The sequence below is a fragment of the Scomber japonicus genome, chromosome 4, assembly GCF_027409825.1.
Source record: "Scomber japonicus isolate fScoJap1 chromosome 4, fScoJap1.pri, whole genome shotgun sequence".
Classification (NCBI taxonomy): domain Eukaryota; kingdom Metazoa; phylum Chordata; class Actinopteri; order Scombriformes; family Scombridae; genus Scomber; species Scomber japonicus.
Genome location: NC_070581.1, coordinates 11,234,002 through 11,249,590, shown reverse-complemented (window position 1 = coordinate 11,249,590; position 15,589 = coordinate 11,234,002). Strand labels below are relative to the sequence as shown.

The window sequence follows — 15,589 nt, the reverse complement described above, 5'->3', positions numbered from 1 at the left end:
TGTAAATTTGAATTATTCATGGGACAGATGTTAGATATTGTTTTTAGAACAAGACCTGAACGCAACATAAATCATGCGGCTGCACAGGCAGGTGGGTCAGTGAAATTAAAGCAAATTGATGGTCGGTTGCTCAATACTTTTAACAAGCTTTAGTAGCCTATATTTGCTATTAGAAAAGATGTTACAAGTTATCTGAAGTCGCAAACCAAAATATCAATAAGGAATAAATGCCCCCCAGCTCATGATCCTGGTGGAGCATGGAATAAAAAATAAAGACGAAGCATTGTGGTTAGGTGCAGTATTATTGAATAGAATTTTTATTTCATTTCATTTCATTTGAAGAAGATGCATCTGTTTATTGATCAAAAAACAGAAGTAGGACCTTTATTGGCTTTCAGGTACTGATGTAATCGAGACCTAACATCCCTATGAAGTCACATCATCACTGAAGGTGTAACATCATCTTCATCACGTCTTTATTTTGGATCCTCAGATATTGTGTCCATGGCACAAATGAAAGATCTCAACTCAGTACACGTCATGTCGTTGACGTAGTCCCGTCCTGTAAGAAGAGGATCAAAGAGGAAAAATCATCAGACAAACACTTCAGAGGCTACAGTCCTGTTTGACATTCTCCTTTTTCCAGACTGTCTCAAATTATGTGAAGTATAAATAAGAAGTTGTAATGGTTATTATGAGCAGATTTCATTAAGAGGACAACAGACAAGGATTTTATTTACCTCTAAAGTTCATCTCCATACAGTCTTCTGTTCCTCTAGCATTGTTTGGCTCCCCTTTGAACCAGCCACTAAATTCAAACTTTGAGCCATCACTCCACTTCCATGCACCCTCCTGAAATGATCATTTGTGTATCAGTGTATTTCAAATGTAATTTGTCCAAATTTTGAGAAAAAAAGAAAAATCCATGTATGTCTAGCAGTCCAACTATTTTAGGCAGCAACAAAATGTATGTACAAAATATAGAGATCTTATTTATTGGTAAATCACTTACCTTAACTGCATCATAGCCTCCAAGCCAAGTGTCTTTGTCTGAGCCTGTTGCTCTGTTAACCAACTCTCTGAGGGTATTGTAATCCTCAACTGTTCTGATTGAAGCCAGATTTCCACCGAGTGCAATGCAAGTTTTCTAAGTAGGGGACACAAAGTGAGGGGCAATGAAAATATGAATCATTATTATACGTAACAACTTTATACTTCGGATTCTTTGTCTGAATAATTCTTGAAAAAACATTTTTAGAGTATATATAAATACATGAATACAATGCCACTGTATTATTGTTGTACCTCAGCATCAGACCAGTCCTTCTCAGCAAAGTTAAACATGAAGCAGCGAGAGTCAACTTCAGTCCATCCAGTGGGGCACTTCTCACAACAATGCCCTATAACACAATTGTGATGTTAGAGGATGAATAAATATGATCTAAATATTAATTTGTCCTAGATAAGAAATACATTATTAGTACAGTATTAAGCCATTTTTTTAAAAATTCAGAATGAACATCAAGAACTCTTCATCCTCTATTGTTGTGTCTTGTTCTATGAATTGAATCATTGCATCATTGGAACATGTATTTAAATAAAACCATGTGAGAAGTTGAGATGGAAAAATCACTGTTTGGTAAAGCTGTTAACAACTAGTAGACATCTGAAATGTGACACCGACAACACAATGCTTTTTGTAAAAAAACAAAAAGGTTGGAAACCACTGGTTTCATCTTTAACAATGTGTTGTATTTTTAAAGTTTGTTATTTTATCCATTGTGTCAAATCTTCGTGTGAAAAATCACTAAAGCTGTCAAGTAAATGTGGTTAAGTAGAAAGTAGAATATTTCCCTCTGAAATGCAGTGGAGTGGAAATATAAAGTAGACTCAAATGGAATTACTCAAAATGTCATCGCCCCAACTGAGAACCCCTGCGTTTCCTAGCATAACACATTCATTTTGGTTAATTGCCTCTGTTTTTGTCTTGGACATCTTGGTGCACAAGACAGCACATCGGCCAAGGCAGTGCGTCTCTCCTTGGACAGCATGACTAACAACATTGAACACTTAATTTTCTCTTCTTCTTCTTTGAAATAGTCACACAGATCCAGACTCAGGGGATCCTGTGTGTTTATTTCACTTGTATCTTGTGGAAATTATTTGAGACACAAGCATAAACATCTTGCCCCCCAGAAAAGTCTGTTTTATGAACAGCTGTCCAACAGGCATCTTTTAAATGTTAACTCTGGCTGCAGTCAGGAAGAAAAAGAAGTACCAACCTGGTTTTGTACATTTTGCCTGTGAATATAAAGAACACAATATTAGAGATTTACTAAACTTGGAAGAACTGTAATGCACATTGAAATGATTATTTTTCACTGTAATCTTTTCACTTGTCTGTACTGGCTGCAAAGAGATTTTCAATGTAAGTGATGGGGACAAAAATCCAGTACTTGTTTCATGCAATAATTCATTCTTTCTCATGTTTAGTTAATTAAAATGAGGCTTCAGCAGTCTGACTTCCTCTTTGCTTTGACAAACAGAATCCATGTTAGATACCCACAACATAGTTTTTAAATTCATAGTTGAGTGTCAAATTGATTAATAATAATTTTACCCAAATAAGCTTTTCTGCACTGTTTAGTGGGGTTTCAGTCTCATGCTTTACTAGCACTTAACATTTCTCAAGTACCCACCCGAAGACTAGCAAATTAAGATTTTTTTTTAATTGTTTTGTAGAACTGTCATAGTATGAAAGGTTAATGTTAGAAGCTATAACTAATGTATTAAAAAATAAAAACTATGTTGCTATAAGAAATATTACTTACAATTGCTTCAGCCCCCAGTCCACTGGTCAGACAGAGGAGCACAATGATGTAAAGACTGGATGCCATCTGGGTAAAAATCAGAAATCAAAAATACACAAAAATAAATCAATCAAATACAAAATATAATGATGAGTAGATTGAGAGTCTTCTGTAAAACTGATGCAGTAAATGCAGACAATGAAACCCTTACCTTGTTGAAGTTGCACTTACAACAGCAGGTAGGATGTCTTGGAAAGTCTTGCACAGTCTTTATATACGTTCTCTAGCTGCTTTGTCATCTGCAGATCTATTGTATTGTCACAGCCTTGAGTAAAGGTTAGACTGTTCATTAAACAATGTTAATACAACCAAAAAACAAATCCGTTAATCCAAATCCACACAGATGCTGCTGCTTCTGCGTGATGTTTCCTAGGGTTGATTTATGGCAAAAGGATGTTGACAGTCCTTTAAAGTATAAAGGTGCAATTTGTAATATATTACTTTACAAACTCATAAAATGACCATGATATATCATCAGACATTAAGGAAACATGCTCAATGTTGATATAGTGGCTGCTCCCACTCACAATTGTTTTAATAGTTTTTATTGTCTGCAGTACAAAACAAAACAAGAGAGGACACTCACTCTGTGTATCTTTTGGTCACTCGATTTTCTTTTCAGTATTGAAAAACAAAAAAGGAGTAGTTGTTTGATTTGTTTTAAAGAAAAGACTAAATTGAAATACAAGCTTTTTTATTTTCCTGGTCAAAAAGGGCTGAGCAGAAATTTTAAAATGGTTTAATTTTCTTTTCATATTTAGAATAATATGAAATAAAATAGGATCACTGGTAAACAGAAACAAAAAATATTCTGAGACCGGATGTTGTCATCAAGGTAAGAGTGCAACCAATAAAATTGCTGTGTTGGGGGAAAGTAGTTATTTAAGGTTTTCTTTTTTCATTGTCAACAAATCCTCCATTTATGAAGTTGATAATGTTCAGTTTTTGTTTGAATTTCAGTGTCATTTCACCCTGCTTAGATTTAATGTTTTATGGTTTTTAAAACACTGAATCACAGAGTGCGTTTTATATTTTTCAATGAAATTCTATGTTATTGTGAAATAGAAGATACTTTTTTTTTTAAAGAAAATGGATAATATCTTTTTCAATGTGCTTTTTACCTTTATTTACAGTGTTTACTGTAATTTACAGTGTTTGTTGTTTTTTTAAATGCCTCTTATTGATGTGATCTATTAATCATAAAATCCATGTTTCTACTTTTACATTGTCTTTTTTATTAATAAAAAGTTAGTGGGACAAAACAAAATATGAATATGCGTAATAAAGGTTTGCGTGACTGGTGATAGGACAATACCTGCTTCCACACCCAAGTTGAATATTTACAGTGGTAACTTCCTTAATCCCCAACTCCCAAAAGTCGAGACACAAAACCAATATCAGAAATCAGCTGAGTGTGATTACAAATCCTGAACCTGTCACAGCTTTGATATTATAATCTCCTGTAAAAGTTCCACCCTTACATCATGTTTTGCTCAATATTTCCCAAAGACAGTCCATTTTATTTTTATTAGGCCTTGTTCTTGCCTCACCAAATGAATTACACATCTATGTCTCTAAGATTCTAGAGATCTGTTGAGATGTTGCTTGTTCACTGACACACACACTTTAAAGGTGCAGTGTGCAGAATTTAGTGGCATGTAGTAGAATGGACATGGCAGAATTGAAATGTAATGTTCACAAGTATGTTTAAATTAGTGCATAATCGCATGAAAATAAGAATTGTGTTTTCATCACATTACAATGAGCCCTTTGTATCTGCACAAGGAGTGGGTCTTCTTCCACAGAGCATCTTACACCGTTTCCCAATAGTTTAACACTGGCTCTAAAGAGATTACATGCTTCGATGGGGATGGCACACCTCCAGCACGTCCCAGCCCTCCCTTGTCCCCTGGCAGTTTGACTTCAGAGTCTTCAAAAATCTAGTGTCACTCTCAGAGTAAGTTGGGGACGGGGGTCGGCCAGATGGCCATGTTCTAACATTGTTATACTGGGTGAGGGTGCTGTTGACCTTCGCCTTGTTGCTTCTAAGGAAGCACTTCAAGTAGCCCATTAGACCTCAACGCCCTAAAATGGGTGCTGGTGGCCTCCTCCACATGCTCCGGGAAGGTTTTGGGTGGAAATTTGATTTCAACAGTCTGTGTCCTTGAAATAAACTTTGTGTGTAAACAAACATTATGTTCATGGTACCCTTTTATGTATTTTGGTGCATCTGATATATTAACGTGATTTTGGTACCCTATCATGTATTTTCGTGCATCTGGTATAGTAACACGTGGTTCTGTTACTTCATCTATTTCGCTCCATCAGCCTCTCCTTCCATCCTCAACTGCCAAGCCCCACTCAAGTAAACCTATAGTGCGTGACTACCAGCCCCACTATGGGAACGGTTGTCACAAGGGCCCAGAACATATTTCTTTCTTCAAATATTTTTTCATTGAATTTTCCCTGGATGCACATCAACATCAAGTTAACAAAGCACAATTGTGAATTTGGTTCAATTCATCCATCGTACAGGCAGATAGAGAAATACGATACTTTGTCAGTGGTATGAGTTGAAATTCAAGAATACTACAGCGGTCAGTTATAACTGAAACACAAATTAATTTTAACTGCGCAATTTTTTAACGCACAATTGTGTTTGACCCTTGTCCTAGCTCGTAGTTTGGGAGATAAGGAAGTGATGCAGCAGTAATGTTTTGAATGTCAAGCAGATATGGATCCTAAAGAAAAGGGTCTTATGAACGGCAAATTCAGCTTCAAAGACCTTCCAGATATTCTATTCAAAAGACCAAAGTTATTTTCATTTATTGTCGATGTGAACTGATTTACCACAGAAGTACATCGAGTCTCAACTATCACCTGCTGGCCAAGCATACAGCTGATATGCCTACTTCACCACCCAGCTGCTGGAGTTGCCACTAGGGGGATTGCTTTTTCTTTTTCTTTCTCGGGAGTCTGGTGTGATTAGTCAAAGTGGAGGCTGAATTAATGTTGTCTTCCAGAGAGCTGAAAGGGTGGAAGTGTTTCAAAAGCATGTGCTTTCACATCTGAAAAACACAAGGAAAATACCTAAACAGGCTAATTATGACCTGTTGCAAAAGACTCAGTAGACTATTGACATTACAATAGGATATGGACTATTTAGGCTGTTAAATAAATACATTAGGCTAACCAGAGCAGATTGATATTGTATTAGGATAAAGAATATATATAAAAGGTCAATTTCTGTTGAATTCATGTCATCTGTGACATCTCAGAATCAACCAGAATTTGAAAAAAAAGCTGAACATGGCAGAATGTTTAACAGTCTCAGGCTATAAATGATTATTGTCCAAGATCTTATTGATTCAACATCAGTTCTCTGTGCCTTGTAAAAGTCATAAATGTCAATGCCTCAGCAATCATAGAAAATTCACATTTTACCGGTTGTAAATTTGCCTAAAATGTAATTATTCACAGGTTAGATGTTAGATCTTGGTTTTTCCAACAAGACTTGGACGCAACATAAACCATGTGGGAAATTGGTTCTTTTGGATATGTGGCGCCATCTGGCGGTCAAATCAAGAGGGTGTGTCTACAGAAATACATCAATGACAGGACTATGGGTGTGCAAAAGATAAATGCAGAGATGTGTATGCCTGTGTGAAAAATAGAGAGATTTTAATAAGTTATTTCTCTGTAATAGTTTGTAGTAGAAAACTATTTTTTGAAAAAGTACACCTGACATAATAGCAGAAAAGACACACTCAAGAAGTATTCACAAAACTTCAAATTTTACCAGTTGTGCATTTGCCACAAATTGAATTACTCACGGGATGGATGTTGAATATTGGTTTTTACAACAAGACCTGAACACAACATAAACCATGTGGCTGCACAGGCAGGCGGGTCAGTTAAATTAAAGCAAATTGATGGTCGGATGCTCAATACTGTAATATAAATGGGTTTTACCTTTGGCAACGAATACCAGGAATGTCAGAACCTTGAACAAACACACCGTGGAGAGAGTGGCGTACAAAAAGGACAATCTTTATTAACAGCAAGAGTAATTCATAAAAAGGAGTGGAGAGTTACGGCAAGGTCAGGATGACAGTCGAGGGGAAACACATAGGCTCCCTTTAAGTTGGATCTCAGCACACAATTGAAGAACCACTACACACAGGGCTAGTCACTGCTTTAAGGCACACCGGGGAACACGGCACGCTAAGTTGAAGAATCACTACACACGGCTAAACTTTTAGCATAAGGCAAAAGGCATGATACACCCTCTTAAGGCACTGCAAACACACACCAAGGAGAACCATAAAATGTCCCGCCCACGGCTTGCCACTACCCCCCAAGAACTTCTCCCTCACACTATTAAAATCATACAATAATAAGACAACACATTACACAATATAAAATGAACATGTGTGGTGTAAGTGTAATGTTACTTAACTCGCCCTCTAGGCGAGACCCTCCCCCGGGGTCTGAGTTTATGTCGCCGTCCAACCCCCCGGGGCAACGGCTTCGCTGGACAGCAAAGGCAGGAACTGGATGCAGTATTGCAGCAAGCACAGCGAGCAGCAGAGTCAGTGTTACACAGGGAGCTGTGGCAGCCCAGCACTCTCTAATGTGGACCCTAAGTCTGGCTACAGGAGGCACTCAGCCTCCCCTCCTAGTCTATGGGGTTAACTCCCCTGGCTACCTGTCTTCATCGCCGGCAGCTCTAAATCACTGCGAACGACACCCTCCCGGCCCAGACCCTCCTGACAGAGTGCCCTGCTGCCGTGACTGTTGCTCCAAAAAAACCCCACCTGCTGTATCTGTGAGTCTCTTCACTGCTCCTCTCTCTGTCCCCTCCCCCCACACCTGCATGAGATCAGTAATTAAGGAGTCCTTGCTCCCCTCCCACCAAGTTTCACCACAATACTTTTAACAAGCTTTAGTATATTTAAAGAATAAAGAAGAAACATTGTGGTTAGGTTAGAATTTTTATTTCATTTTATTTTATTTGAAGAAGATGCATCTGTTTATTGATCAAAAAACAGAAGTAGGACCGTTATTGGCTTTCAGGTACTGATATAATCGAGGCCTAACGTCCCTATGAAGTCACATCATCACTGTGACATCATCTTCATCATGTCTTTATTTTTGATCCTCAGATATTGTGTCCATGGCACAAACGAAAGATCTCAACTCAGTACACTTCATGTCGTTGACGTAGTCCCGTTCTGTAAGAAGAGGATCAAAGAAGAAAAATCATCAGACAAACACTTCAGAGGCTACATTCCTGTTGGACATTCTCCTTTTTCCAGACTGCCTTAAATTTATGTGATGAATAAATAAGAAATTGTAATGGTTATTATGAGCAGATTTCATTAATTCATGCATTCATTCAGAACGCTGCAGCTCGAGTTTTAACCAGAACAAAGAGATCAGAGCACATTACTCCAGTTCTAAAGTCTTTACACTGGCTCCCAGTCAGCTACAGAATAGATTTTAAAGTTCTGCTACTGGTCTACAAATCACTGAATGGTTTAGGTCCAGAATACATGAATGACATGTTAGTAGAATATAAACCCAGTAGAGCTCTGAGATCTACTGACTCGGGTCAGATAGTTGAGCCCAGAGTTCAAACTAAACATGGTGAAGCAGCTTTTAGCTGTTATGCTGCACACAACTGGAACAAACTACCAGCAGAACTGAAATCAGCCCCAACTGTGAACACTTTTAAATCCAGGTTAAAAACATTTCTCTTCTCCTGTGCTTATGATTGAGCTCTTCTAAAGCACTTTACATTTTAATCTTTTATTTGCACTCTTTGTCCTTTTAATGATTTTAAAGCTAATTTATTATTTTATGCTGCAATCATTTTATTTATGTCTTTCTATTTTTCTGTACTTTGTTTTTATGTAAAGCACATTGAATTGCCATTGTGTATGAAATGCGCTATATAAATAAAACTGCCTTGCCTTGCCTTGCCTTAAGAGGACAACAGACAAGGATTTTTTTTACCTTTACTGTTCATCTCCATACAGTGTTCTAGTCCTCCAGCATTGTTTGGCTCCCCTTGGAACCATCCTCTGAATTCAAACTTTGAGCCATCACTCCACTTCCACGCACCCTCCTGAAAGAAAAAGCAATGATTATTTCAAATGTAATTTGTCAACATTTTGAGCACCCCAAAAAATCCATGTCTAGCAGTCTAATTGTTTTAGGCAGCAACAAAATGTACAAAATATAGAGATCTTATTTATTGGTAAATCACTTACCTTAACTGCATCATAGCCTCCAAGCCAAGTGTTTTTGTCTGAGCCTGTTGCTCTATTAACCATCTCTCTGAGGGTATTGTAATCCTCAACTGTTCTGATTGAAGCCAGATTTCCACCGAGTGCAATGCAAGTTTTCTAAGGAGGGGACACAAAGTGAGGGGCAATGAAAATATGAATTATTGTTATATGTAAACAACTTCAAACTTGGGATTCTTTGTCTGAATAATTCTTGAAAAAACATTTTTAGAGTATATATAAATACATAAATACAATGCCACTGTATTATTGTTGTACCTCAGCATCAGACCAGTCCTTCTCAGCAAAGTTAAACATGAAGCAGCGAGAGTCAACTTCAGTCCATCCAGCGGGGCACTTCTCACAACAATGCCCTATAACACAACTGTGATGTTAGAAGATGAATAAATATGATCTAAATATTAATTTGTCCTAGATAAGAAATACATTATTAGTACAGTATCAATCTATTTTTTTTTAAAATTCAGAATGAACATCAAGAACTCTTCATCCTCTATTGTTGTGTCTTGTTCTATAAATTGAATCATTGGATCATTGGAACGTAATGTATTTAAATAAAACCAAGTGAGAAGTTGAGATGGAAAAATCACTGTTTGGTAGAGCTGTTAACAACTAGTAGACCTCTAGAAAAAAAACAAAAAGGTTGGAAACCACTGGTTTCATCTTTAACAATGTGTTGTATTTTTAAAGTTTGTTATTTTATCCATTGTGTCAAATCTTCATGTGAAAAATCACTAAAGCTGTCAAGTAAATGTGGTTAAGTAGAAAGTAGAATATTTCCCTCTGAAATGCAGTGGAGTGGAAATATAAAGTAGAATGAAAAATACTCAAAATGTCATCGCCCCGGCTGTGAACCCCTGCGTTTCCTTGTGTTTCCTGTCTGTCTTCCCTGTCTCTGCCCCTTGTACTCCTCCCCTGTGTGTTTGTGTTCCATTAGCAAAGGTGGGGCACAGTGGTGGAGTCTTGGCACACCTGATCCACATTACATTCATCAGCTAATGCATAAAAAACGGGTTCATCCTTCTACTCTCTGCCAGATTCTGCTTGTAACGTGGTAACACTTGGCTATATCGCTTATGTTGTCGCTCGTGTTTTTGCCTCATTCATTTCCCCTTGTGTAAACTGCTCTCTCCTGCTACACCCACTGCTGCCCTACCTCTGTCCACCGGATCCAGCTCCCTGTGCACTACCTCCCTGTTTTGGCCCACACTGGACATGCGCATTCAATGCAATTAAGGGCCTAACATAAGGTGTTAATTTTGGTTAATTGCGAAATGGTTTAGCTAATGTTATGCCTTTTTTGAAAAACATTGATTTCCCGGGATTTAAATATCTTATTTTCAGGAAACATATTAATCCCTGGTGTCCATATACACCAGTGCCTCTGTTTTTGGCTTGGACGTCTTGGTGTACAGGACAGCGCATTTGACCAAAGCAGCGCGTCTCTTCTTGGACAGCATGACTAACAACTTTGATAACTTCATTTTCTCTTCTTCTTCTTTGAAATAGTCACACAGTTCCAGGTTCAGGGGATCCTGTGTGTTTATTTCACTCGTATAGTGTGAGCAGTGATGTCACAGCAGACCATTGGGCCGTGTAGTGTGAGCACATAAATCGTGACCTTGCATCGCGAGCAATATAGTTGTACAGTATGAACTGTTATTTTAAAAAATTGTCTCTGAAATCGCACAGTGTATGACCGACTTTACTGTGGGGATGAGCCTTCACGTGTGTGCAGTGTGCACGGCAGGTTCCTCTGTGGGGAGTGGCTTAGAAGGCAGGACTGCAGAGCAGCAGAGAGGAAGGAGGAGGGACCTGGAGGCTCTCGTTCAGTTCAAATTTCCACTTTTTTTGCATAACTAGACTGTAGCTTTAAGTAAGTGTACTTAGTTACTCTCTACCACTGACTAAGAAGGAGGTAGTTCTCCATGTATGCAGCTTGAGAAACTAGCCTTTAAATCTTCTGTCTTGAAAAGTCTGTTTTATGAACAGCTGTCCAACAGGCATCTTTTAAATGTTAACTCTGGCTGCAGTCAGGAAGAAAAAGAAGTACCAACCTGGTTTTGTACATTTTGCCTGTGAATATAAAGAACACAATATTAGAGATTTACTAAACTTGGAAGAACTGTAATGCACATTGAAATGATTATTTTTCACTGTAATCTTTTCACTTGTCTGTACTGGCTGCAAAGAGATTTTCAATGTAAGTGATGGAGACTAAAATCCAGTACTTGTTTCATGCAATAATTCATTCTTAAGTTTAGTTAATTAAAATGAGGCTTCAGCAGTCTGACTTCCTCTTTGCTTTGACAAACAGAATCCATGTTAGATACCCACAGCATAGTTTTTGAATTCATAGTTGAGTGTCAAATTGATTAATAATAATAATTTTACCCAAATAAGCTTTTCTGCACTGTTCAGTGGGTTTTCAGTCTTATGCTTTACTAGCACTTAACATTTCTAAGTACCCACCTGAAGACTAGCAAATTAAGATTTTTTTTAAATGGTTTTGTAGAACTCTTATACATAGTATGAAAGGTTAATGTTAGAAGCTGTAACTAATATATTAAAAATAAAAACTATGTTGCTATAAGAAATATTACTTACAATTGCTTCAGCCCCCAGTCCACTGGTCAGACAGAGGAGCACAATGATGTAAAGCCTGGATGCCATCTGGGTAAAGATCAGAAATCAAAAATACACAAAAATAAATCAATGAAATACAAAATATAATGATGAGTAGATTGAGAGTCTTCTGTAAAACTGATGCAGTAAATGCAGACAATGAAACCCGTACCTTGTTGAAGTTGCACTTACAACAGCAGCTAGGATGTCTTGGAAAGTCTTGCACAGTCTTTATATACGTTCTCTAGCTGCTTTGTCATCTGCAGATCTATTGTATTGCCACAGCCTTGAGTAAAGGTTAGACTGTTCATTAAACAATGTTAATACAACCAAAAAACAAATCTGTTAATCCAAATCCACACAGATGCTGCTGCTTCTGCGTGATGTTTCCTAGGGTTGATTTATGGCAAAAGGATGTTGACAGTCCTTTAAAGTATAAAGGTGCAATATGTAATATATTACTTTACAAACTCATAAAATGACCATGATATATCATCAGACATTAAGGAAACATTCTCAATGTTGATATAGTGGCTGCTCCCACTGTAACACAATTGTTTTAATAGTTTTTATTGTCTGCAGTACAAAACAAAACATGAGAGGACACTCACTCTGTGTATCTTTTGGTCACTCGATTTTCTTTTCAGTATTGAAAAACAAAAAAGGAGTAGTTGTTTGATTTGATTTTTTAATACAAAAGATTACATTTAAATACAAGCTGTTTTTATTTTTTTTCTGGTCAAAAAGGGCTGAGCAGAAATTTAAACATAGTTTGATTTTCTTTTCATACTTAGAATAATACATTTAAAAAAAAATCACTGCAAACAGAAACAAAAAAGGACCCCATATTCTGAGACCAGATGTTGTCATCAAGGCAAGAGTGCAATCGATAAAAATGATCCTTGCCGTGTTGGGGAAAAGTAGTTATTTATTTCTTTTTTCATTGTCAACAAATCCTCCATTTATGAAGATGATGATGTTCAGTTTTTGTTTGAGCTTTTTCAGTGTCATTTCACCCTGTTTAGATTTAATGTTTAATGGTTTTTACAACACTTTTAATGAAATTCTATGTTATTGTGGAATAGAAGATATGTTTTTTTTTAAGAAAATGGATAACATCTTTTTCAATGTGCTTTTTACCTTTATTTACAGTGTCTATTGTAATTTACAATATTTGTTGTTTTTTCAAATGCCTCTTATTGATGTGGTCTATTAATCATAAAATCCATGATTCTACTTTTACATTGATGGCCTTTAATAAAAAGTTAGTGGGACAAAACAAAATTTGAATATGTGTAATAAAGGTATGTGTAACTGGTGATAGGACAATACCTGCTTCCACACCCAAGTTGAATATTTACAGTGATAACTCCCTTAATCCCCAACTCCCAAAAGTCGAGACACAAAACCAATATCAGAAATCAGCTGAGTGTGATTACAAATCCTGAACCTGTCACAGTTTTGAGATTATAATCTCCTGTAAATGTCACCAAAGTTCCACCTTGACATCATGTTTTGCTCAATATTTCCCAAAGACAGTCCATTTTATTTTTTATTTTTCCTTGTTCTTGCCTCACCAAATAAATTACACATCTATGTCTCTAAGATTCTAGAGCTCTGTTGAGATGTTGCTTGTTCAATGACATGCATACTTTAAAGGTGCAGTGTGCAGAATTCAGTGGCATGTAGTAGAATGGACTTGGCAGAATTTAAATGTTATGTTCACAAGTATATTTAAATTAGTGCATAATCGCATGAAAATAAGAATTGTGTTTTCATCACATTACAATGAGCCCTTTGTATCTGCACAAGGAGTGGGTCTTCTTCCACAGAGCATCTTACACCGCCCAAAAGGTTAACACTGGCTCTAGAGAGATTACATGCTTCGATGGAGGTGGCACACCTCAAGCACATCCCAACCCTCCCTTGCCCCTTGGAAGTTTGACTGAAGAGTCTTCAAAATCTAGTGTGACCCTCAAGAGTAAGTTATTATCATGGGGACGAGGGTCGGGCCAGACGGCCATGTTCTAACATTGTTATACTGGGTGAGGGTTCTATTGACCTCCTCCTTGTTGCTTCTAAGGAAGCGCTTCGAGTAACCCACTAGACCTCAATGCCCTAAAAAGGGTGCTGGTGGCCTCCTCCACATGCTCCGGGAAGGTGCAGATTCTGTGGAAGCGTATCAACTGCAATTTTATCAGATCCCTGTACGTGTGTTTTTCGGGTGGAAATTTGATTTATGGAGCAGTGTGCAACAGTCTTTGTCCTTGAAATAAACTTTGTGTGTAAATAAACATTGTGGTCCTGGTACCCTATTATGTATTTTCATGCACCTGGTATACTAACATGTGATCCTGGTACCTTATCATGTATTTTCGTGCATCGGGTATAGTAACACATGGTTCTGGTACATTATCATGTATTTTCTTGCATCTGATATAGAAACACATGGTTTTGGTACCCTATCATGTATTTTCGTGCATCTGGTATAGTAACATTGTGGTTGTGGTACCCTATCATGTATTTTCATGCATCTGGTATAGTAACATTGTGGTTGTGGTACTCTATCATGTATTTCGCTCCATCAGCCTCTCCTTCCATCCTCAACTGCCAAGCCCCACTCAAGTAAACCTATAGTGCGTGACTACCAGCCCCACTATGGGAACGGTTGTCACAAGTGCACAGAACATATTTCTTTCTACAAATATTTTTTCATTGAATTTTTCCTGGATGCACATCAACATCAAGTTAACAAAGCACAATTGTGAATGTGGTTCAAAACATCCATAATACAGGCAGATCATTCATTTTAACTGCGCAAGTTTTTAACGCACAATTAACGCGCACATGTTGTGTTTGACCCTTGTCCTGGCTCGTAGTTTGGGAGATAAGGAAGTAATGCAGCAGTAATGTTTTGAATGACAAGCAGATATGGATCCTAAAGAAAAGGGTCTTAATAACGACAAATTCAGCTTCAATGCCCTGCCAGATATTCTATCCACAAGACCAAAGTTATTTTCATTCATTGTCGATGTGAACTGATTCACCACAGAAGTACATCGAGTCTCAACTATCACCTACTGGCCAAGCATACAGCTGATATGCCTACTTCACCACCCAGCTGCTGGAGGTGCCACTAGGGGGATTGCTTTTTCTTTTTCTTTCTTGCGAGTCTGGTGTGATTAGTCAAAGTGGAGGCTGAATTAATGTTGTCTTCCAGAGAGCTGAAAGGGTGGAAGTGTTTCAAAAGCATGTGCTGTCACATCTGAAGAACACAAGCAGGAAAATTCCTAAACAGGCAAATGATGCCCTGTTGCAAAAGACTCACAGTATTGACATTACTAGGATATGGACTATTTAGGCTGGTAAATAAATAAATACATTAGGCTAATCAGAGCAGATTGATATTATATCAGGATAAAGAATATATATGTAAAGGTCAATTTCTGTTGAATTCATGTCATCTGTGACATCTCAAAATCAACCAGAATTTGAAAAAAAAGCTGAACATGGCAGAATGTTTAACAGTCTCAGGCTATAAATTATTATTGTCCAACATCTTATTGATTCAACATCAGTGCTCCGTGCCTCCTAAAAGTCTCATGTCAATGCCTCAGCAATCATAGAAAATTCACATTTTACCAAAAATTTAAATTTTCACAGGACAGATGTTTGATATTGGTTTTTCCAACAAGACTTGGACGCAACATAAACCATGTGGCTGCACAGGCAAGCGGGTCAGTTAAATTAAAGCAAATTGATGGTCGGTTGCTCAATACTTTT

At 37.4% G+C, this 15,589-nt stretch overlaps 1 protein-coding gene across 1 annotated transcript; it reads right to left on the bottom strand.

Annotated features, from left to right (window-relative positions):
- Positions 1-476: 476 nt before the first annotated feature.
- LOC128357555 (galactose-specific lectin nattectin-like) lies at positions 477-10,398 on the bottom strand. The gene is made up of 5 exons (XM_053317919.1): positions 10,338-10,398; positions 9,440-9,534; positions 9,146-9,280; positions 8,889-9,000; positions 477-562 (listed from the first exon to the last, which is right to left on the bottom strand). The coding sequence occupies exons 1-5, from the start codon at positions 10,396-10,398 to the stop codon at positions 477-479; spliced, it is 489 nt and encodes a 162-aa protein (XP_053173894.1).
- Positions 10,399-15,589: the final 5,191 nt, after the last annotated feature.

What these genes read in the sequence shown, in the direction of transcription:
- LOC128357555 (XM_053317919.1), bottom strand. Translation starts at nt 10,398, where the DNA reads ATGTCCAGTGTGGGCCAAAACAGGGAGGTAGTGCACAGGGAGCTGGAT. An exon ending in GCTGGATCCGGTGGACAGAG is followed by an intron (nt 9,535 to 10,337) that starts GTAGGGCAGCAG and finishes GTTGTGTTATAG; the next exon opens with GGCATTGTTGTGAGAAGTGC. An exon ending in TATGGAGATGAACAGTAAAG is followed by an intron (nt 563 to 8,888) that starts GTAAAAAAAATC and finishes CTCTTCTTACAG; the next exon opens with GACGGGACTACGTCAACGAC.